Source organism: Cyprinus carpio, chromosome A9, assembly GCF_018340385.1.
Source record: "Cyprinus carpio isolate SPL01 chromosome A9, ASM1834038v1, whole genome shotgun sequence".
Taxonomy (NCBI): Eukaryota; Metazoa; Chordata; class Actinopteri; order Cypriniformes; family Cyprinidae; genus Cyprinus; species Cyprinus carpio.
In genome coordinates, this window is record NC_056580.1 from 11,877,550 (window position 1) to 11,901,351 (window position 23,802).

Here is a 23,802-nt window from a genome sequence, read left to right on the forward strand (position 1 = left end):
GAAAGTGTTGGCATTGCTAAAAATTGCATGTGTGCAATAAGACATGTCCTCTGACTGTGTCTGGAGTCATTTTGTACTTAAACTGTAAGCCGTGCAACTTCAATGCAGTGGACGCAGTACTACCGTTCACATTGATAAATGTGTCAATAGCGCCACCACGTGTTTAAAATGCATCAAAATTATTTACAGTGCTGTAATAATGTATCATTTTCAATATATCAATTGTTCTTTCGATTAATTAATTAGAATATGTACTAAATGTAAAGAATGGGTGTTGTAGTATTTAAATGGCAAGGTAGGCCTACCTGATAAGTGAAATGTTTCCATTCCTTTAGTAGCCTACTCAGTAGCCTATTCAAAAGATAAATCAAACGCATTTTCTTAGCTTTTGACATTTGCAATCAAAGAGAGTGGTGAGATTTTACTATCAGAGTAACCTTACAATTGTGTTTAGTTACTACCTGTTTAGTTACTATTTTCTCAATATCCTGACTATGTGTCTCAAGAACACAGATGATCATTGAACTTAATATCCCCATATCATATCCTGTTACAAATGCACTTTTTCCTTCATTTGTGAAGCACACATTATTTCACCAACAATAGAGTAGTTTAGCCATTTTAGTTAACTGATAACAGTTGACTGCTTAACTACTGTTTTCAGTTTAAAACAGACAGTAAATAAATTAATAAATACACTGTCACAGCAGTAGGTGATAACCAAACAGAAACTGACCTGAACAAATTAAATATGTAACAAATACATTAAACATATATAACCTGAGCTCTGCATTTATCTTAATGAATAAGAAAGCCCCATAGTATCCTTTCAAATATAAATAAATTATGTACTGGGCAGCTTTACACACGGTAACGGTTGCCAGTAATCAGGAAACAGATGAATCGCTAAACTTTGTAACCTTTTTAATGTTGACTGAAAATATTTACAATACTTATTTTATATTTCTTTTCTTGTATTGTTTTGGAAACATGTCAAATTTTGTCAGATAAACACATTGCAAAACATTTCAACCATTTTGGCTCTGTAGTGCAAGCATGATCATGCACATTCAAGGCGTAGTATGTAGGCAAGAGGTGACTGATACGCTTGGAAAAATTTGTTAAGCAGGTCACAGAAATTGGGTCTGTGACTTTAAAGGGGTCTTTTGATTACAGTCTCAATTAATAGTTATAAAATCTATTGGGAAAAGGTGATCTAAAGACAGTCTTAAGGTTTAACATTTTGCTTAGTGCATAAATCAAAGTAGCTGTGAAAGGTCCGCACCTACTGTAGACTAAACACCAGGGACTATCTCAACATGATACATCATGTCTGGCAAAAAGAACAAAACTGCAGTTCCCTTTCAAGGGAACTTCGAACTGCGTCCTCTAGGGGTCGCTATGGGGAACACCTCGTCGTGACCCGTGTCTGAAGCATACAAATGAAAAAACACCAACGAGTTGGCCGGCGACAGCCTCTGACGTCACTACTGGTGCGACTATAAAACAGGCACTGGGAAAAACACGTCATTCTCTTCTTCGTCTTCACTGACTGTTTTGTTTGAAGCGTGCATCTGAAAGAACCGGTAAGAGCGCTCTTTCTCTGTCTATCATGGCGACTACTAGCAAGCGTTTAAACAATGTATGCATCCGTGTCGGCATTATTTGACACCCGATGACACACACGATCTTTACGTGATTTGTTTGGGTAAAGAGCACGCACGCAATGTCTTTGAGGAGGCAATCTGCGTGCATTGCGAGCGTTTTTTCAAGGAAAAAGCTCCGCTCTCGTTCGTCTCTCTTTCGAAAAAAAAAAAAGGCAGCCCATCTGCTTCCCGCGTGTTCAGGACCCGCCGCTGCTGAGGCACAGAGGAGAATGAGCTCGTGAGAATTTCAGGTGGATCTGTCTGAATGGTTTAAAGAGGGACTTTCCCTTTCGCGCTCATAATGGCGTCGGACGAGAGAGAGCCTCGGGAGGATGATGTTATATCTTTAACACTTTCTGATACTGAGGTTAGTGCTCTGCTGGGTTTTTTACCCAGATAAAGCAGGAGATATTTGAGGATGGTGAAGAAGCTGAGGCTGAGCCTTCTCAATTATCCTGCTCTGCGTATGTAGAGCTGTTGCAGTTTATGGATCGCGACTTCGATGAGCGTTATCTTTCCGACCATAGCCCTCCAGCTCAGGTGAGCCTTTCATTTCTGCCTGATCTCCATACTGAGATTGAAAGGAAATGAAAGAGGCCGTTTTCTTCTCGCATCCATCGGTTTCAGCATAAGAGTTTTGCCGACATCGAGGCGATGCGCGAAAACGGCTATGAGAGGATGCCCCCTGCAGAAAGAGCTTTCATTCTGCGGGGGAGACATCCTCTCTTAATTTCCCTCCTTGCCATCTAAGCCCCTTCAAGCAATGCATCTTGCTTAAAGCAGGTCAGGCACGCAGCAGCAGCAGGTCAGGCTGTGGCTTTATTACAAAATAAATGCTTCAAGCATATCAGACTGATCTGCTAAGAGACCTGGATAAAGGCAAAAGCCTTTTTCCTGATCAGGTAGCTGAGCTGCGCCGCACCACAGGCCTCTCTCCGGGCTACCAAGCAGGCCGCCTCTGCCAAGCGCAGGACTATGGCGGCCATGGTGGTGGCGGAGAGACATCTGTGGATGAACCTGGCAGACATCGGGAAGAAAAAAAAGGCTTTCTTCTCGATGCTCAGGTTTCGCCTTCTGAACTTTTCGGTATTTCCGTTGAGACGGTAATCGAGAAGTTCGGGGAGACGAAGGCGCACTCCGCTGCTTTCAGATCCTTCGTTCCACGAAGGTCCAGGTCTGAGCCCGAACAACATAGGGGTCCTGGCCTGTCTCGATCTGAGGATCAAAGACGGGCACAGAAGGCTAGTGTCGCGACTCACGCTCCTCCCCCACCTGCGGGTAGGGTTAAGAGGAATTGTGGGTCACAAGGGGGTAAGCAGAACCTAAGGGATGTGATCCAGACGAGGCAGCGTTCTCGTCTGAGTCAGAGTGATACTGAGGTATCTACTCGTTCCCTTTAGGGATTTTTAACTTCTGCTTTTATCCTCCCCTTCCTAATTCCCCTGTAACCACCAGCTCTCCACCTGATCGAGGTTAGGTGGAAACCTCTAACGCAAAAACAGTCTCCTATGCTGGACCTATAATGTTTTTGGCTGGTTCTATGTTCATAGCAACCACCTTACTGATGGTCCGGACTAAAAAGAGGCGCCCCTTGAGCGGGGCTCCAGCGCAGGAGGGTGGGAGTATAAAAATAACCCTTTCTGTATATACTTATGTGTGTAAATTGCTGGTGGTTATGTCTACTAATAAACTCTGTGAGTTTCCTTTGCAGTGCTCAGTTACGGTGTTTACTAAACACTCGTCAGCACCAGCCATCCGGCTTCATGTTCCGGTATTAGGCGGCTGAGATCACAGGTTTCTGCGGGAGCCTCCTTGATCATCAGGCCTGGCACAGCACTGCAGGGAAATTTCATGGATGTCCAGCCAGGTCACCCTGAGGGTCTCCTGGCCGCTTAGGTGCTGTCGCATCCAGCGGGAAGTGAAGGTGGCAGTTACAGAAGTCTTCTTGTATATGCTGCCTCAGGTGATGCTCCCCTCGCTAGAGGTTTATAAAATTTGAGCTTGCCTCTCCCGTGCGGGTTCAGCGCCTCTGCGATGCTTTAGGAACCTTTAGGTACACACGCTGAGCTCTGTGTACTTTCCGAAAACCACATGGTGGTCAGAGTGCACGTGAACATTTGCGCACTTTCTGAAAGATCCACATATTGGTAAGTGTGCACGCAAGACTCTGCGCACTTTCTGAAATCCTGTATGGTAAGGGTTACGCGCTCCGCCTCGTTCCCTTTCTTGAGATGGATTTAGACCTTGGTTCCTTGGGCTCCATTCAGCCAGTGTGTATTTTGTTTTATACACTTCAAGCATCGCTTCCCTCAACATGAGGGGCTATTCGGGCGATTCTCGTGGTAGTTTAGCAGCGCTCCCCTTTTCCAAGAAGGGTCGCCTATTAGCGTGCTACTCTGGATTCAGGAGTTCTCCTCTCATATGAGACTGAGTTCACTGTTTTTCCCAGAGCGCTCCCAGCATTATTTTCCACAGATCGAGGTGTTGACTCTCAAACATATTTTTTTTGAGATGCACCATTCCATCTATGAGCTGCTCTGTCAGAGTGCCACGAGAGAGCCCTTCCCTAGAACAGTATTTGAAAATCCATGATATGGTAAGTGTGCACGTGAAGTCTTTGCACACTTTCTGAAATCCACACTGTGGTAAGTTCGCACGCTAGTACTCTGCGTTCTTTTTTCTAAAATCCCTATATGGTGAGGGCTTCGGCGCGGTTGCTTCGTGCCCTTTCTTGAGTTGGTAAAAAGCCCCGTTCATCTTGGGCGCCACTCCACCCATGTATCCTCAGATACCTATCTAAACAGGGTGTTGCTAACTGGAGATCTGTTGAGACAGCTCCTTCAGCAAGCTTTTGCGGAAGCAAGCTGTAGCCCCTGTGTGACAGGCAAGACCTTAGTATAAAATGCTAGGTTCCTAGCCGTATCCCTTTAAAGGAATCTTTCCTGATTCCAAGCCTTAGCTCTACCCACCGGGCCGAGGCCCTAACAATTAAGTTGGGTATGTACTTAGGCCTTTGGCCGTAAGGGGTATTGTCACAGACAGCCGTCTAAACGTCCCGGGGGCAAACTCCATTGAAAATGGTAGAGTTGGTACTTAGTGTTCGCCATGATTCTGGCCTGCACTCCCCTCAGCATGGCGGCGTGGGTATACTGTTTTCCCCATAGCGACCCCTAGAGGACGCAGTTCGAAGTTCCCTTGAAAGGGAACGTCTTAGGTTACGAGTAGGGAACGAGGTTCCCTGAGTAGGGAACGAGACACTGCGTCCTCTAGCTCCCTGCCATGCTTCGAACGCAAGCTTCAGACGAAGAAGTGAATGACGTGTTTTCCCAGTGCCTGTTTTGTGTCGCACCGGGTAAGGTGACGTCAGAGGCTGCGCCGGCCAACTCGTTGGTGTTTTTTTCATTTGTATGCTTCAGACACGGGTAAACTACGAGGTGTTCCCCATAGCGACCCCTAGAGGACGCAGTGTCTCGTTCCCTACTCAGGGAACCATGGTTACATTCGTAACCTGAGACGTTTTTAAAAAGTATTTGGACACTCCTTTTTTTTGGGGGGGGGGGGGGTTTAAAAAGAGCAAAAATCTGGGTTACAGTGAGGCACTCACAAAGACGTGAAAGGGGCTGTAAATTTTAAAATATATAATTAAATATAAAATAAAATATAAAATATATAAATAAATATATATCCATAACCATGTTAACATGATTTTAATATGTTAACATTTACCTTTTCTATCAAGTCATATATCATTTTACACCTTTACACCAGAAACCCTACAAATACTTTAAAATTAATGAAATAAAATGTAATCAAAATTATTTATTTATTATATCTAAAATGTATATCAAAAACGTTTGTTGGTTTCTCTCAATTTTTGTAACACTATAACACTTTATATAAAAACCTCATATATCTTCATAAAACGCCATATAATTTTCTACCACTTTTTGTTTGATAGCAACCCCCAATTTTTGTCTCACTCGTGACACTTCACACCCAGTTTTAGTCATGAAGCTGGTTGCCCCTTCGGCTCTATATAATCGGCTAATTTCTTTTTCGTTCTTCGTTCATGTGGTGCCGATGTTTGGAACAGACTTCCCTCATCTCTCTCCGTTCAATTTCTGAAGCATAAAGCATATAACCCTATAGCCTACTGTTTTCTAACAACACTAACTAACTAATAACAAACAACAATTATTCTTCCTTCTTCTCATAGAACAGGACTTACTGACTTATACCTAACACTTATTTTGCTTGCTTGTGCTCATAGTTTAGTTTATTTAGGCTATCCCTTCACAACCAGTAAATAATTAGTCAGCCTGAAGCTGTTCTAAAGCTATATTAGGCTTCCTTATTTATTTACAAAAAAAAGCTTGCATTTCTCCACATAAAGTGTTCTGAATGTATGAATAAAAATGTAATCTATTATTAAGCGAAAATCTCCATTGCATTCGCACATTTGAGCTGCCAACTCGCAAGTTCTGAGACACACGAATGTATGAAGCGTGCATAACAAAAGCAAACAATCAAGAAACATCAAAACAAAAAAACTAACGAAATACATAGGCTATAGTGCACGGCAGTTCGCGCCGGCGCGCATAGGAAAAGTATACAAGCAAGTCATTTTGAAACATCAAGACAAATAAAATTACGACTTGAAACACAATACTTTCTCTACTGAGGTGAAAATTTCTGTTCTGAGATAGTCAGCCTAGAATGCATGCAAAGAGCGCTCCTTCTATAATCACTAAATCTGTCACATTTCACTTCATCGCAAACTCAATCTCTCTACACTGCACAATGAATCTGTTATTTAGGCTACATTGTATTTACACTTTTATAATGAAAAGATTCGGGTGCCTTGAATGTGGCCCAAATGGTCATCACTATGAAATATCCAGTACCCTACACCAAGGCCCAGCTACAGGAGAGTATGAATGCAGGCTTAGAGAAGTTGTTAAGTGCAGATGTATCTACAGGTCTGGCCAGGTTTCAGAATTTCATCAACACTATGGATATACTTAAAGTTATTGTAACCCGGAGGGTCAACAAAGAACTGAATAAAGAAACTGCAAGACTACAAACAACAAAGAATTGATGAAGAAACTGCAAGACTACAACTTTGAAGCAATTCACAGATCCATTTGAGACTGTCGGAGTTATTGCTGCCAAATATCTCTCAATTCCTGCCATTCATATGCAAACAAGCCATCCTTGTGGTGTTGATGCTCTTGTCAGTCAATGTCCAGCTCCAGCTTCTTATGTTCCACAACCTTTAACATATTTTACTGACCGCATGAATCTCTGGCAATGAAGTGTGAACCTAGTATGTATTCTGCTTCAGCCCATGGCTTGTGGACATATGTTTGCTCATGCAGATGAGATCGCTTCACATGTACTTCAGAGAAAAACATCAGTGGTGGAGATCATGATCTATGGTTTATGCATGTTGACTTTGCCTAAGAATTCCTACGCCCGTTGATTCCAAACATGATTGTAGTCGGAGGAATTGACAGCAAGAAAGCAGAACCTAAGTCTCAATAGGTCTTCTCATTATAAATCTGCAGGGCTTTTTTTTTTTTTTTTTTTTTGGAATTTGAGAGATTTTAGATTATTTGTGAAAATCACACCAGTAAATGGGATCAAGTAGTTCATAGAAGATGTTGGGAGAAGGGGGACTTCTTTTAGCAATTTCACAGGTCTGTGAATGAACCGAAAACAATAGTTCTAAAACATGTTTGACTGTTTCTGAAATTTTATCATAAAACTCTACAAACCAGTTCTTCAGTTTCTGTATACATGGGCAAAGCACAGCCTGCCCTCTGTTCTGCTCAATAAAATGTGTATCATCACCAGAAACACATTTCCCTTTTCTTACTGCAGATGTCATTGTAACTAGGGTTGCAAAGGGGTGGAAAATTTCCGGTAAATTTCTTTGAAACTTTCCAAAAATCCCTGGAATATTAAAAAAAGAAAAAAAAAAAAAAATCCTGGAAAGTTTCCACCTTTTTGCAACCCTAAATGTAACTAATATTTTCAGTCATACCATCCATTTTCATGATTTATTTTGCCAAATCTTTGATTAAATCCTAAGTACTATAATGATTTACAGTAATTCCTTTAGCCGTGAACAAACTTACTTTAAAACTGATGCAATTGCCTTGCAATTCCTATAGAGGGTATTCTAAGTGTTGGAAACTGAACCATACACGGTTTTGCATTGTTTATTGTGTAACTTTGCCAGTCATGCAATCAACGTCATGATTTGCAGGATTAAAGGAATTGTTCACCTTTAGTTGCTGGTCCCCATTGACTTGCATAGTGTTTTTTTTTCTCTCCATATTATGGAAGTCTTTGGAGACCAGCAACTGAAGGTGAACCATCCCTTTAACTGTTCAAAATTGCTTTCATCTGTATAGTAGGTGATAGGCCAACATCTGAAGGGAGATTGTGTTTGACTTTTTATCTTCAAGCGTATACTCATTCTGTGTTCAAAAAGAAATGTTTAAAAGTTTGCATTAATGAAATTTAATTACGCATTTTTCTACAGAATTTAGTATTTAGGTTTCAAATGAAATAAAGCGCCTTGGTTTTTGGATAGGGGATGTTTAAGAGGTTATAGATTGTTGATAAATATTTATCGGCGTTCTATATCAACTTCTGGTAAAATGTGAGGTAAAATTGCAAATATAAATTTTAACATGTGTCCCTGTCTTTTTTAAAACCTAAATTACTCTACAAACACATACATTATTTTGCATATCTTTAGGAAAAAGTCAAAACGTACACCTATTTGAATAAGAACACCTTATTGCATTTCATGTTTGCAATGAGTCAGTTTTGCATTTGACAAGAAGAATTTATTAAAAAAGCATTTATCTTTATCTTTCCAAACATTACACAATAATTTTTCTCCAACCAAAAAATTCTTAAATTTCAAGGTATCTAACATTTTGATATTTAATTTACATTATGTAAATATTCTTAAAAATTTAAAGTTTGTTTTCATTTTGAAGTGTGTAGGCCTTCTTGTATTATTATGCTGTTACATTATGATTATATATTTAATGGCATATATAATCATGGTCTTTAAAATGAAAATAATATCACTTATCGCAATTATTTCTGGGGCAATATATCGCACAACAAAAAGTTGTTATTGTGACAGGTCTTTCTGTCATCATCATGGACTGTAAAAATAGCCAGCAAATGCATGAGCAAACTTTAAACCAGCACTAATACTCATAACATTTATAGTGGTTAGTTTGAATTAATGGCATCTAATGCGCTGTGGAATAACAAGAAACTTTTTTGGTCTTTTCTTGTTACAGGTCTGTAAGAGGACAGAGCAAAATCATTATAGAAATGCATGAATATTTCTTTTGAAACATCTCTACCTTCAATAATATTACCTAATAATAATACATTTGTCTATTTCTGTACACTGAGGCAAAGTACAGATTTGTTGAAGGCTGACACCACCTCCTTGTAATATGCTGAAGTTTAACTATTTCCTAACCTGAACACATGTTATCATTATAGCTGATTAGAAGCTCTAGCTGGAGTGGGACATATTAAATAACACACTATAGCCTTACAGCCCAGTGTTGTGGAAGATATATTGTGCAATATAATCACAGTTCTTTCCTTTATTCAAATCAGCATTTATAGAAAATGATTTAGTTAGTATCAGTCTTAAATGTATTGTTTCCTCTCATCATTAAAGCTAGATAAACCAAACAACTGAGCATCATGTTAATTAACTTGTTTTTATATTGGTTGTAAATCGAGACAAATAGGTTTGTTTTATTCTGGAGATTTAAATGTAGGACAGGCTAAGTTTTAAAATGAAACCACATACATATAAAAATCTCACACTGTGGCTTTGTTAATGCGTTAAGATGGAAAATATTTAAGTTAAGATTAAACAGATTTACATAAAACAACTTTATATATTTAATAGAGTAAGAGTAAAGGTGCATGATAGCTCAGGCTGTGAGATTTCTCTGAATAAAAATATGTACTAGGGATGCAACAATACAGTTAGCCCAGGGTTCAGTACAGTTTTTTTTAACCATGGTTAAACCATCAGTGTCATGAGTCCAGACCCGGGGTTTATCCCTCTCGCCATTTCCCATCCTCCCGGACTCCTTTACCTTAACGCCACACACCTGTTCACATACTCACACAGCTGTTGCCCATCCTGATGGCTATTTATTCTCCTTCCCCACCCTCCCTAGGCTGGATTATCAATTGTTTATATGTGGACTGATGCAAGCACTAAGTTGCCGTAGTTGTGTCATATCCCTGTTTCTGTTTTTGAGTCTGTTATCGGATTCTGTTTCCGTACCCAGACCAAATTTTTTTTCCATTTAAAATTTGTAAATTTTTAAAACAAATTTCCTGCATTTGTAACAACAATAAAAATGAACAACTCTACACTTCTGTTTTTTTTGCCATTTAAAATTTGTACATTTTTAAAACAAATTAACAACACCAAAAAAATAACAACTCTACACTTCTGTGCATGGATTATTATTTGTCTACTTTCTATTGAGAGAAGTATTTTTACCCAAAATAGGATGGATTGGCCATTATTGAGCACTATTAACACACACAAAAAAAATCCAATATCAACACATGTAATGTCTGTTTCATTAAAAAAAAAAAAAAAAAAAATCCCTCATATGCATCACAGAAGTAATAGAACTGATTGCATTCCAGGAAATCCTATGGCTGTAACTGAATAAAAAGAAGACAGAAATGTTTTGAATGATGAAACATATGGACAATTAACACTCAACAATTTATAGTTTATCTGTGTTCTTCCAACCATTTCGGTTATTTTCATAATTAAGTGTAGCCTATTTGTAATCCACTCCTAATCGACATATATTCAAACATTCAACTGATGTTATGGAGTAAAAACATGTTATAGTGTTCTCTTTTGTTAGACAACAAGTTTAGAAACACTTCTCAATATAAATCATTACAAGGGAAGATGTTTGGCGTGTGTTGCTTTTTCAAATGCACATCGGGGAGGCGTTTCCTCATCACAGCGGGCACACACACACAGGGCCAAGTTATTTAAACGCAAAACCGAAAAACCCGCAATTGGCAAGCGCATATTGAACCGGATGGGATGTCAGTTGTACCGATCAGTTAAATTTTATATTGAGAAGGCATACCTAATATATGTACAGCTTGGTAATGAGAGGTCCAAACTACAAGCACCTACAACAGGATAAAGGTGCTTCTTGTTTTGGGAGAGGCACAACTTGTCTGTGAGTGCTCCAATTGAGAGCGCGTATTTAGACAGCGTTATGTTTGCCGAGAGAGGCTAAACGTCGGAAAGCTCTTGTATGGAAATGTTTGGGTGTGCTTATGCAAAAAAAATATAGGGTGTGGATGCATTCTGTACTGCTAGCAAGGGTCTTTGAGTATTTATAACAATCTTTAACAGCACATTTTTAAGTACATTTTAAAAGAATATGCTAAAACCGTTGGTAAATATCTGACTGTTTCCGCCTGCATCATAAAAGTGCTTTGTGATATTGTAGGTGTTTTAATTATAAAAGAATGTACTCTGTAATCTTTCTCTCAGCACTATCCCTTACTCTGAGCACACGCTAATTGACATGTGTTAGAATTAATATCTGAGAGTGCACGATCTCCTATGTGAGAGTTAATGTCTTTGCGTGGCTGCCTTGTGTTCCCATGTGTATGGGGAGGAGCTGGGAATAATCACTGAGTTTGCACGAGATGTGAGGCAATCCTACTACTGCCAATTCATTGTGACTTGCAGAATTGTTTTGAGAGTAGCATACTATTTATGTCAAAAGGTAAAGATAACCAATAACAACTGGATGATACAACTGTGCTGTATCCATAATGTAGAATGAAAAGAATAAAATTCTTGAAAATTATTTTATTAAAGAAAATGCTTATTTTCAACTCATCACAAAACGTAAGTTCTTCTCTATAAGACGACCCCTGCAGACCCTCTAAATATCAGATAAGTTTACCTTTTTTATAAAAAGGCAAAGTTAGTTTAGTTCATGTGGTGCATTTCCCCAAATGCATGATTACCTTTGTTTGAATTAAGCTTTGTTTAAATAAAGCTATCTCTAGATAAGTCCCCTGACAGTATGTACGCTCCTGAAACCATTAGCATTTAACCCACTTGCCAGACTTTAAACTGCATTGCAATGATATCATGACAGAGAGTAAAAGTATGAGTTCATTTGTTCATTTAAATCATGCCAGTGACCAATCAACACTCACTCCCCTTTTGTCTAGTTTGGTCCCTCCTCTTTTTAAACATTGCCAGCCCTCTTAAATATATTGTATTTCTGCTGTCTTCTGTAAGAAAGTTAGAAGGATGGTGAGAGCCCTGACTGTTCATGCTCTGGGGATTCTAGCTTTACTATGCTTGTTCTCCTCAGAGACTGTGGATGGCAGCCACTGGTTGAGCATGAAGATCCTGGTGGAAGAGCTTTCTCGGAGGGGACATGAGATGGTGGTCCTGGTTCCTGAAACCAGTGTTCTGATTGGGAAGTCTGGTAATTACACCACTAAATATTTTTGTGTGCCCTACACCCTTGCTGAACTGAATGCTAACTTGGACCACATAAAGAATAATGCATTTGAGAAGCCTCCGCAGTTAACTGATATCTTTGTAAATTTGGGGAACCTGATGCGGTTCACAGATATGCAGGTGAAAGCCTGTGAAGGGCTGCTGTACAATGAGTCCCTGATGAAGAGTCTAAGAGAAACAGGATTTGATGTTGTGCTCACTGATCCTTTCCTGCCCTGTGGCACAATCATTTCTGATTCCTTCTCACTTCCTGCCATTTACTTCTTGCATGCAATTCCCTGTCGGCTTGATGAGGCAGCTGCCCAGTGTCCCTCACCTCCATCTTTTGTCCCGCGCTTCTTCACTGGTTTCTCTGATAAGATGACTTTTCCTCAGCGAGTAAGAAACACGCTTATGACAGTTTTCCAAAAGTATCAATGCCACCAGCTTTTTGCCAGCTTTGGTGAACTGGCCAGTAGATATCTGCAGAAGGACACTACATACAAAGAGCTATTAGGTAACGGTGCAGTCTGGCTTCTAAGGTATGACTTTACCTTTGAATTCCCCAAACCTCAAATGCCGAACATGGTCCAAATAGGGGGCATCAACTGTGCTAAGAAGGGTCCACTGACGAAGGTAAGATGTTTATCAACATAGTCATTCTCAGTTGTTCTATGTTGTCTGGTGCACAAAATGCAAATCTTTCACACTGTCACAGACATTATACAAAATGTGTAATGCACTTGCTGATAAAACTTTACAGTTTATGCAATGTGTGTGTGTGTGTGTGTATACAGGTCCTTCTCAAAAAATTAGCATATTGTGATAAAAGTTCATTATTTTCCATAATGTAATGATAAAAATTAAACTTTCATTTATTTTAGATTCATTGCACACCAACTGAAATATTTCAGGTCTTTTATTGTTTAAATACTGATGATTTTTGGCATACAGCTCATGAAAACCCAAAATTCCTATCTCAAAAAATTAGCATATTTTCATCCAACCAATAAAAGAAAAGTGTTTTTAATACAAAAAAAGTCAGCCTTCAAATAATTATGTTCAGTTATGCACTCAATACTTGGTCGGGAATCCTTTTGCAGAAATGACTGCTTCAATGCGGCGTGGCATGGAGACAATACGCCTGTGGCACTGCTGAGGTGTTATGGAGGCCCAGGATGCTTCGATAGCGGCCTTAAGCTCATCCAGAGTGTTGGGGTCTTGCGTCTCTCAACTTTCTCTTTCACAATATCCCACAGATTCTCTATGGGGTTCAGGTCAGGAGAGTTGGCAGGCCTATTGAGCACAGTAATACCATGGTCAGTAAACCATTTACCAGTGGTTTTGGCACTGTGAGCAGGTGCCAGGTCGTGCTGAAAAACGAAATCTTCATCTCCATAAAGCTTTTCAGCAGATGGAAGCATGAAGTGCTCCAAAATCTCCTGATAGCTAGCTGCATTGACCCTGCCCTTGATAAAACACCACAATTGGCTTTCATCCGAAAAAGTACTTTGGACCACTGAGTCACTGACTGTGGGTACTTGACACTGGACTTCAGGCATTTTGGCATTTCCTCTCTCCCCAGTCTTCCTCCAGACTCTGGCACCTTGATTTCCGAATGACATGAAAAATTTGCTTTCAGCCGAAAAAAGTACTTTGGACCACTGAGCAACAGTCCAGTGCTGCTTCTCTGTAGCCCAGGTCAGGCGCGTTCTGCCGCTGTTTCTGGTTCAAAAGCACACGCCTGTGCACGGTGGCTCTGGATGTTTTCTACTCCAGACTCAGTCCACTGCTTCCGCAGGTCCCCCAAGGTCTGGAATCGGTCCTTCTCCACAATCTTCCTCAGGGTCCGGTCACCTCTTCTCTCGTTGTGCAGCGTTTTTTTGCCACACTTTTTCCTTCCCACAGACTTCCCACTGAGGTGCCTTGATACAGCACTCTGGGAACAGCCTATTCGTTTCAGAAATTTATTTCTGTGTCTTACCCTCTCGCTTGAGGGTGTCAATGATGGCCTTCTGGACAGCAGTCAGGGTCGGCAGTCTTACCCATGATTGCGGTTTTGAGTAATGAACCAGGCTGGGAGTTTTTTTAAAAGCCTCAGGAATCTTTTACAGGTGTTTAGAGTTTAATTAGTTGATTCAGATGATTATTAATAGCTCGTTTAGAGAACCTTTTCATGATATGCTAATTTTTTGAGATAGGAATTTTGGGTTTTCATGAGCTGTATGCCAAAATCAGTAGTATTAAAACAATAAAAGACCTGAAATAGTTTTAGTTGGTATGCAATGAATCTAAAATATATGAACGTTTAATTTTTTATCATTACATTATGGAAAATAATGAACTTTTTATCACAATATGCTAATTTTTGTGAGAAGGACCTGTATAGATAGATAGATAGATAGATAGATAGATAGATAGATAGATAGATAGATAGATAGATAGATAGATTATTGCAAATCTGTTTTTAACATTTTCAAGTTGTAATGAATTATCAATGATCAAAAGTATACTATTAAATTAACATTAACCTAGATTTAATAAATGCTGTCATACTGTAAATGTTTATTGGCAGTTACAGTTTAAACTTTAAATAAAAATACTTGTAATAATCAACCACTGGATTCCTACATAGAAATAAATATATAAAAATAGCGACAATCTTTCAACTTTCATATTATATACATTTTTTATAACCGGAGAAAAAAAATAGATACTAGATTTGATGTTAAGTATGTACACATTCTGAATCTGTACTTCATGATAGCAGCAAGTATCTATGCATATTCATGACAACACTGAAATTTTTATACAGTCTATGGTTTGAACCAGATACTGAAGCAGTCACGAGGTTTTCAGACAAATGAAGTTTCAAACATCATAGATCACATGCTTCTGGTAAAACAAATCAAGCTCTGATACAGTGCTTTGGTGTGAAATGTGTTGCTTTTTTATATACAAGCTTCGGAGCTTCCATGTTGAGCGTAACCTCACTAGTGAACAGGTCCTCATGTGTTAAAACATGTGCTCTGTAATCTTTCTCTCAATTTCTTTCTCTCTAAATATTTATTGTCAGTTACAAATTAACCTTTTAATAAAAACACTTTTAATAATAGATCATTGGATTCCTACATCAGCACTATTGCATTTTCATGAAGTCCTAATAGTTAGAGATTTGGATTGGTAACCAGAAGGTCGCAGGTTCGAGTCTCGGTGCTGGCAGGAGTTGTAGGTGGGTGGAGAGTGAATGAACAGCGCTCTCTTCTACCCTCAATACCCATGGCTGAAGTGCCCTTGAGCAAGGCACTGAACCCCCAGTTGCTCCCCGGGTGCTGGATATAGCTGCCCACTGCTCCGGGGGTGTGTTCACAGTGTGTTCACTTCTCACTGCTGTGTGTGTGCACTTGGATGGGTTAAATGCAGATCACCAATTCCGTGTATGCTTGGCAAATGTCACGACTTTCACTTTCACTTTATCATGAGAAGGAGGAGGCGGATTGTCAAAATTTAACCACGTGATTGCTGTCTTTAATCTGTGATTCAGATGAAAATCATTTTGACTTAAAGGTGTGTTGGTCAAGTTGTGAAATCCGCAACCTTGCAGTACTTTAACAATGTTTTACTTATATTTTGCAAACTTATAACAATTAAAATGTTTTAAATCAAACCATAAAGTAATTTGCATATTTTCATTTCAAAGATAAAAGTACTGCTTTTGCTGATTAAAGACAGCAACTGATTCTGGGTTAAAAAATGTATTATCAGATGTGGTGAAGTCGTTACATAAATGACATTTACAACACACCTGTTAAAAAAAAAAAAAAAAAAAAAACAGGTGAAAGCTACACAAGTGTCTACTTTGTATAGGTGTTTAGGGATAGGCCTACTGATTAACACAGGCAAGCACATGTCATAGGATTTCGGTGGTATGTAATATCTCTTATGGATCTAAACCCCAACCACTTGATTGGCTCTATCACTCTCTCTCCTCTCCACCTGTAGCTGGTGTGTGGTGAGCGCACTGGTGCCGTTGTCCTGTGGCTGCCGTCACATCATCCAGGTGGTTGCTGCACACTGGTGGTGGTTGAGGAAAGACCCCCCACCCCCACATGATTGTAAAGCGCTTTGGGTGTACAACAATTCACAATAAAAAAGCGCTATATAAAATGCATCATTCATTCATTCATTCATTCATTCATTCATTCCTCTAAAACCTGTTACAAATTCCTATATGAACAACAAATGGCAAATAGAGTTTTATAAACCGCCAACAAACTCAATGAAATCAGTCTTAAATGTTGGGAGAAGAAACATACCTCCAAATCAATGGGATCAGATTGTTCATACCCATTGCAGAATAGGCCATTCAAGGATGACCCACATGTTTTTAATATGAGTAGAATATCCACCAACATGTTCTTTTTGCCAAAACCCTTTTTCCATCAAACATGTTTTATTAGGTTGTGCTTGGTTTGATTACCTTTGATTATCTTGATTCCAAAAGTGTGGATTTCAGGAACAAAATGTAGTAAAACTTTAAAATTGACCAAATAATATAACATTTGCATCATATACCTAGTATACGTGTTATTTATTTTTTGCATTTGATTTGTTTAACTATTACAGTGATAAAGTACACATTCTTTTGGTCATCATACAGTACACACAATCCACCATTCACTGCATCGGATTAAAAAAAAAAAGTTAATTCTGAGGACGTTTACCCATGTCTTCATGTATGCAATAGTGGCCTCATATATAACATGAGAAAATTAAAGTCTTCCACATTAGAAGTGCTTCTGCAAACTAGGAAAAAAAATAACAGGCAAAAGTGCAAGTAGCAAACTCTGATTTGTAACAGATACATTAATTACAAAAAAAGGGCTTCTCCACATCAACTGCAATCTGATCAGGCTGTCACTTCCATGTGACATCTTTTTAAGGAGCGAGTTTTAATATGCCACCATATATAGGCTACATACCTTAACGAAATAGTCTACTTTTAATAGCAAAACAGAGGAATATAAGAAAATATTTAACAGCTGTTGGCCCATTTATTTGTAACGATAAGCTACCTCTGGCAAATCAGAGGCTGCAATCGTTGAATAAACATATAACACAGGAAACAATTTATAACATTTTGTGCACAAATGAACAATTATATGCTAAGCTTTGTTCGGAGCTGAAACGTAATTACCTGGTTGAAAAGTTTTTATGATCCGGTGAAAACGCACTAATATTTTCAGAGTCGCTTTAACACGAAACAGGAAAAACATTAATATTCATGTATGCTCCGCCCAGTGACACCGAATACTTCAGAACACTGGCTTCGCTCCGTTCCCACGGCTCTCGGCCCCGCCCCTCTCGTCACAGAAATCCTTGCCAGAAGCCTGACAGGTTAGAGTTATAGGTGTAAGTCAATATACCCTGGTACTTTTGATGCCACGAATGCATTAATTTATGTTTAGTAATACTAGAACATGTATGTTCTTTGAAAGAGAAATTTTCCTGATATCATGACACAGCGTAAAAATCTGAGTTCATTTGTTGTGCTGTAGGAACATGCTGCCAGTGACCAATCAACACTCACTCCCCTTTTGTCTAGTTTTGAGGTCCCTCCTCTTTTGAAAACATTGCCAGCCCTCTTAAATGTGTCGTATTTCTGCTGTCTGCTGTAAGAATGTTAGAAGGATGGTGAGAGCACTGACTGTTCCCGCTCTGGGGCTTCTAGCTTTACTATGCTTGTTCTCCTCAGAGACTGTGCGGGCTGGAAAGGTGCTTGTCGCACCAGTGGATGGCAGCCACTGGTTGAGCATGAAGATCCTGGTGGAAGAGCTTTCTCGGAGGGGACATGAGATGGTGGTCCTGGTTCCTGAAACCAGTGTTCTGATTGGGAAGTCTGATAATTACACCACAAAGTCTTTTCGTGTGCCTTACACCCTCGCTGATCTGAAGGCCAACTTGGACAACATAGAGAAGAATGCATTTGAGAAGCCTCCAAATTTGTCTGACATTGTTGAGAATGTGGGGAACCTGATTCAGTTCTTGAATATGCAGGTGAAAGCCTGTGAATGGCTGCTGTATGACGAGACCCTGATGAAGAGTCTAAGAGAAACAGGATTTGATGTTGTGCTCACTGATCCCTTCCTGCCCTGTGGTACAATCATTGCCGATTCGTTCTTGATTCCCGCTGTTTACTTCCTGCGATTGATTCCTTGTTTGCTTGACGAGGGAGCCACCCAGTGTCCCTCACCTCCGTCTTTTGTCCCGCGCTTCTTCACTGGTTTTTCGGATAAGATGACTTTTCCTCAGCGAGTAAGAAACATGCTTATGACCATTTTTGAAGCTTTCCTTTGCCGCAAACTGTTTGCTGGCACTGATGAACTTGCCAGTAGATATCTGCAGAAGGACACTACATACAAAGAGTTATTAAGTCACGGGGCAGTCTGGCTTTTTAGATATGACTTTACCTTTGAATTCCCCAAACCTCAAATGCCGAACATGGTCCAAATAGGGGGCATCAACTGTGCTAAGAAGGGTCCACTGACTAAGGTAAGTATAAGATGTTAATGAACATAGTCATTCTCACTTGTTGACTGAAATTTATAGCATTTATTTATGCAAATTCATCGGTTTTAAACTTTGAGCAGTTAAAGTTTTTAGGCTATGTTTGCAGTAGGCTATTTAGACACTAAGTAAAATATTATCCACTACATTTTTAGAGCTGTTGGTCAAATTAGAAACTGTTGGTCCAGGTCAAGATAACATAATCCATGATTATGCCATGAATTTATGTGTGGGGTAATATTAGAACATGTGATGTACTCTGTACTTGGAAGTAGATGTGTTATATCACATGATGTTCATTAAACAGTTACAGTTACTCAGAGCTTGTCTGTACTGACATTGTTGAAGAGTGCCAACCTGCACAATCATGAACAATGTTTAAATATCTATTTGCAGTCTACTAGGTCATAGTCTTAGTTTTTAGTCATAGTTTTTTTTTTTTTTTAAATCGCTATGATCTTTAAGAAGAAGTGAGGTGCCTCTCTGTGTTTACAGCATGAAGCACCAGGGGAAAGGAGACACTTTTTGTAATGTTGTGCACTAAGGAAAACAGTTAATTATTATTTTACCAAGAGGTAGATCTATTTATATATTAATAACTAAAACAGTTGATCTCAGAGTGTTAGGTCAAAGAAAAGCATTGCTAATTGTTGCAGTATGCTTCTTTTGAACAAGTTTGAACATGCAAGTTCATGTGGTTATCTGTGTGAGCAAAACAATAGAAGGAAGGAAAAGGGGTGTTTACAGTGAAAGCTTGCTCCATTATGTCCTTAGAACATGATACTGGTGTTCAGTGCTGACATCTGTTCTCTGTGCAGGAGCTGGAGGAGTTTGTGAATGGTTCTGGAGAGCATGGGTTTGTGGTCTTCACTCTTGGCTCCATGGTGTCACAGTTACCCGAGGCCAAAGCCAGAGTGTTCTTTGAGGCTTTTAGGCAGATACCTCAGAGGGTAAGTGAGGACTGACTTTTAAAAAAATAAGAAAATAATTTGAAATACAAACTTTAATATTACATTATGATGATCATGTTTGAGTAAGGGTCATGTTGGGTCAAAGTAAGGCTAGCCATATATTTTTGTGAAACAAAATAATGTTAGGCAAATGAATGCATGTCAGCATATGTTCAGGATTGCATGGCTGCATGTTATTAACCTTCATGATTTTCTTTGATTTGTAGGTGCTATGGAGGTACACTGGACCAATCCCTGAAAATGCTCCAAAGAATGTCAAACTGATGAAGTGGCTGCCACAAAATGATCTCTTGGGTATGTTTATATTCTCCTTTGACCCTCCTGGGAGACATTTTATTTATAGAAATGAGATTTGTTGGCATTGCTGACAAGTGTCAGAGAATACACGACGTCTGAATCATCATGCCAGATTATAATTGACTACACAATCAACTGCTGCTAACACACTAATACACTGAATGTGTTTTCCTTTACGTTGTAGGCCATCCTAAGGTTAAGGCTTTTATTACACATGGTGGATCACATGGAATCTATGAAGGAATCTTTAATGGGGTGCCCATGGTGATGCTTCCTCTGTTTGGAGACCAAGGGGATAATGTTCAGCGCTTAGTATCTCGAGGAGTTGCAGAAACCCTGAGTATCTATGATCTGACCTCAGAAAAACTGCTGGTTGCACTGAGAAAGGTCATCAATGACAAAAGGTAAACAAAAGAAAAATGTTCAGCCTCTGCATGAAATCAGTTTATGCACTGATGCAATTGATTATATTCACGAAATAGTATTGAACTCAGAGTGGAATATTAGACTGTAAAATTATTTTTCATAGTTTTATAAAAGAATATTGCAGTATGTATTATATAAAAAAACGCTATTTCGTTTTATTTTTTATTTTTTTTCATGAATTTCCATTTCAATTTGCAATTTCTGAGTGAGAATCGTTTCTAAGTATATCATACACCAGTTTTCAGTGTGTAGTTTATTGTAAATACTGCATTCCTTTTGTAGACCTACCACAAAATTTAAACATAATTACTCCATCTTTGACTCCACAGCTACAAGGAGAAGATGACAGAGCTTTCAGCTATTCACAGAGACCGTCCCATTGAGCCTCTGGACCTGGCTGTGTTCTGGACTGAGTTTGTTATGAGACACAAAGGGGCAGCGCATCTCAGACCTGCAGCACACGAGCTGAACTGGATTCAGTATCATTCTCTGGACGTCATTGGCTTTCTCATTCTCATTCTAGTGACTGTTATTTTTGTGACTGTCAAAAGCTGCATGTTCTGTTTCAGGAAGTGCTTCAAGAAAACTCATAAAAAGAAGAAGGAGTAGATATATTTAGTCAATTTTGTGTTCTGTTTTTGTGGTGTGATTGTTTAGAGCAGGGGTCACCAAACTTGGTCCTGGAGGGCCGGTGTCCTGCAGAGTTTAGCTTTGACTTGCCTTAACACACCTGCCTGGAAGTTTCAAGTATAGCTAGTAAGACCTTGATTAGCTGGATCAGGTGTGTTTGATTAGGGTTTGATGCTAAACTCTGCAGGACAGCGGCAGAGGCGGATTTAACCATAAGGCAAAGGTAGGTGACTGCATTGGGCCCCCAAAAGCCAAGGGCCCCCTAAAATGCTTTTTATATATGAGATGCGTGTTCGGTGCGGCCGCAGAAGTGGATGCTTTGATTTTTCATTACCACAACAACCATCTGCGCGTCTGTATTGAATGTGCTTCTTGTAGTATTCATAGGGCCCTATGATTTCCGAGATGCAGGAAACAGGGACGGAATCCCAGAATCCATTCATAAAACGGAATTTACTGTGTAACGCGGAATGTCATGGAATGAATGGACAAACGATCTACAGAAACACATGTAATCCTTGACATTCTACGTTATACAGAAAACTTCTGTTGTGTGACACTTTGAATGTACAAAAATTATAGGGTTTGTTTAATCTCATTGGAATAAAAGATAGATTACTGTTTTTGCCTTCATTTGATTACCAGAAAAATTTAAATACACAACACAGAATTTCTAAAATATAAATAAATAAAAATAATAAATAAAAAATTCATAGGGCCCTATGGTTGTACTGTATAAATAGTAATTAAATTGAAGTTTGGGCTACTTTATTAACTGTAACTTTATAGTAATGTAAAAGAGCTCCCTATAGTTTAGAGCATAAGCTGAGGTAGTTTTTTTACCAAGAAGAAAATTTGAATTATAACTGAATTTATTTAAAGAAAGAGCAATTGTTCAGTAAAGAATTTTGTTTAGTTTTTCTCCCTGCTGTACCGAAACTGTACCAAAACCATGACATTAAAACCGAGGTACGTACCGAACTGTAATGTTTGTGTAGCGTTACACCCCTATTGTATACAAATTAATAAATTAAGTTGTTTTTATGAATTCAATTAATTAGTTATGTTTTTGATTAAACCATTAAAATGTCATTTTTGTTCAACTTAATAAATTGCTGTTAAACAAGTTTAATGATTTCAGTTAAGTAGGCATGCTTTTTGATTAAAATTTAATATAACCATCCAAAAAAATAAAAAAAAATAAAAATGATTTCATAGGGCACTACAAATGAAAATATCATGCATCTGAAGCTATAATTCAATACTAAGCAACAGTGTATTACATGTTTTAAATGGCGCTCACTTGTTTCTGTGAAGGATCAAAGTAGGGGACGCCTGCACAATTACTTTCCACACAGGCACATTTAATGTTTGGTTGAAATAATCCTTAAGCATGTACATATATAATTTCCTTCTGTTTAATTTACATTTGTATTTAAAATAAAGAAAAAATATATGGATTTTAAAATTTAGAATCAGACAGCCTTACGTTGTGTAGACAACTGCTTAGGGAAAATTACCCCAAAGCCCCACCTATTGTCTAACTTACTCTAATACTATTATAATTTGTTTATGTGAATAAGGGTCTACAACATGAAATACATCTTTTATTTATAACATGTAGGCTACATGAAAAAAATTAAATAAAATTGGACACAACTGTGGGACAGTTGTGCAGCAGCGAGCATCACAACAGCGAAAGGAACCTCAAAATTGTAAATGTGTGAAACTGTATAGGGCCCCATTCCTGTATTTTGTCTGGAGTTGGTGACCCCTGGTTTAGAGACTTAATCTGTTTTTATAACTTGAATACCTCCATGACCTAGATCAGTGACTAAAGCCTCACAAAACCTAGTGTCAGGTAAACATTTACTTTTTTTTTATGTTTTAGTTAGAACTGTCTATGTTATTTCAAATCAGAATAAACAAATTCATAGTTTTAGGAACAGCTAATTTTTTATTCTATTCAAACCCCCCAAACTTAACCAACCCCCTCCTTGCTGTTTTTACTAGAAATTCCCCTAATCCCGTCTTTGCCTGCCCCCTAGTGTCCTTTAACATGAGTGGGTAATAGTGAAGTCTAGGGCTGATGTACACATTTCAAATGTGTACACCGGTGTGATGCTCAGGAACATGCACTGCACCTTCAGTTTGATGATAAGAGAGCATGAAGTGATCTGCCTTTGCAACTGGTTTGTGATCAAACTTCCAGTTCTGAGGTAGGGTGACCAAATATCTGAAATGGAAACCAGGGACATATCTTTGGAATCACTTGTGATTCAAAAACAGGGACAGTATATATTATGTTTTTGTTTTCAACTGTTGTGGGTTTCATATATTAATATTATAATTAATAACTAAAGTGAAAAATGTAAAACAGTAACTCTTGCAAACAGCAAACAGATCAGTAGCCTACAATAGTATTCTACAATAGTATTCTTTGGTACACAGGAGTTTTAATAAGAAAATGCTCAGCTGATGAAATTTGCACATGGTTGTCTGTAAGCAATAATCATATAAAACACCTGACAGACATTTAAACAACGTTACAACTTTTAAACCATGACCTAGTTTATTTCTGACCATTTTCGTAACACATATGATCACTGCAATTACTAACTACCAGTGATTTTACACAATTATCACATTTCATCTAAAAACCTCTTAATCACATGTGCATCACATGCAG

General features: G+C 38.7%; 2 protein-coding genes across 2 annotated transcripts; both read left to right on the top strand.

Annotated features, from left to right (window-relative positions):
* The first annotated feature begins 11,923 nt into the window (after positions 1–11,923).
* On the top strand, positions 11,924–12,939 carry LOC122146100 (UDP-glucuronosyltransferase 1A1-like). Its single transcript, XM_042763485.1, has one exon. It carries the CDS (start codon positions 12,028–12,030, stop codon positions 12,877–12,879), a length of 852 nt encoding a protein of 283 aa, XP_042619419.1. The 5' UTR covers positions 11,924–12,027; the 3' UTR covers positions 12,880–12,939.
* A 4,915-nt stretch (positions 12,940–17,854) lies between these two features.
* On the top strand, positions 17,855–23,022 carry LOC122134091 (UDP-glucuronosyltransferase-like). Its single transcript, XM_042763484.1, has 6 exons — positions 17,855–18,774; positions 19,608–19,739; positions 19,967–20,054; positions 20,242–20,461; positions 20,813–21,191; positions 21,481–23,022. The coding sequence occupies exons 1-5, from the start codon at positions 17,872–17,874 to the stop codon at positions 21,090–21,092; spliced, it is 1,623 nt and encodes a 540-aa protein (XP_042619418.1). The 5' UTR covers positions 17,855–17,871; the 3' UTR covers positions 21,093–21,191; positions 21,481–23,022.
* The last annotated feature ends 780 nt before the right edge of the window (positions 23,023–23,802 follow it).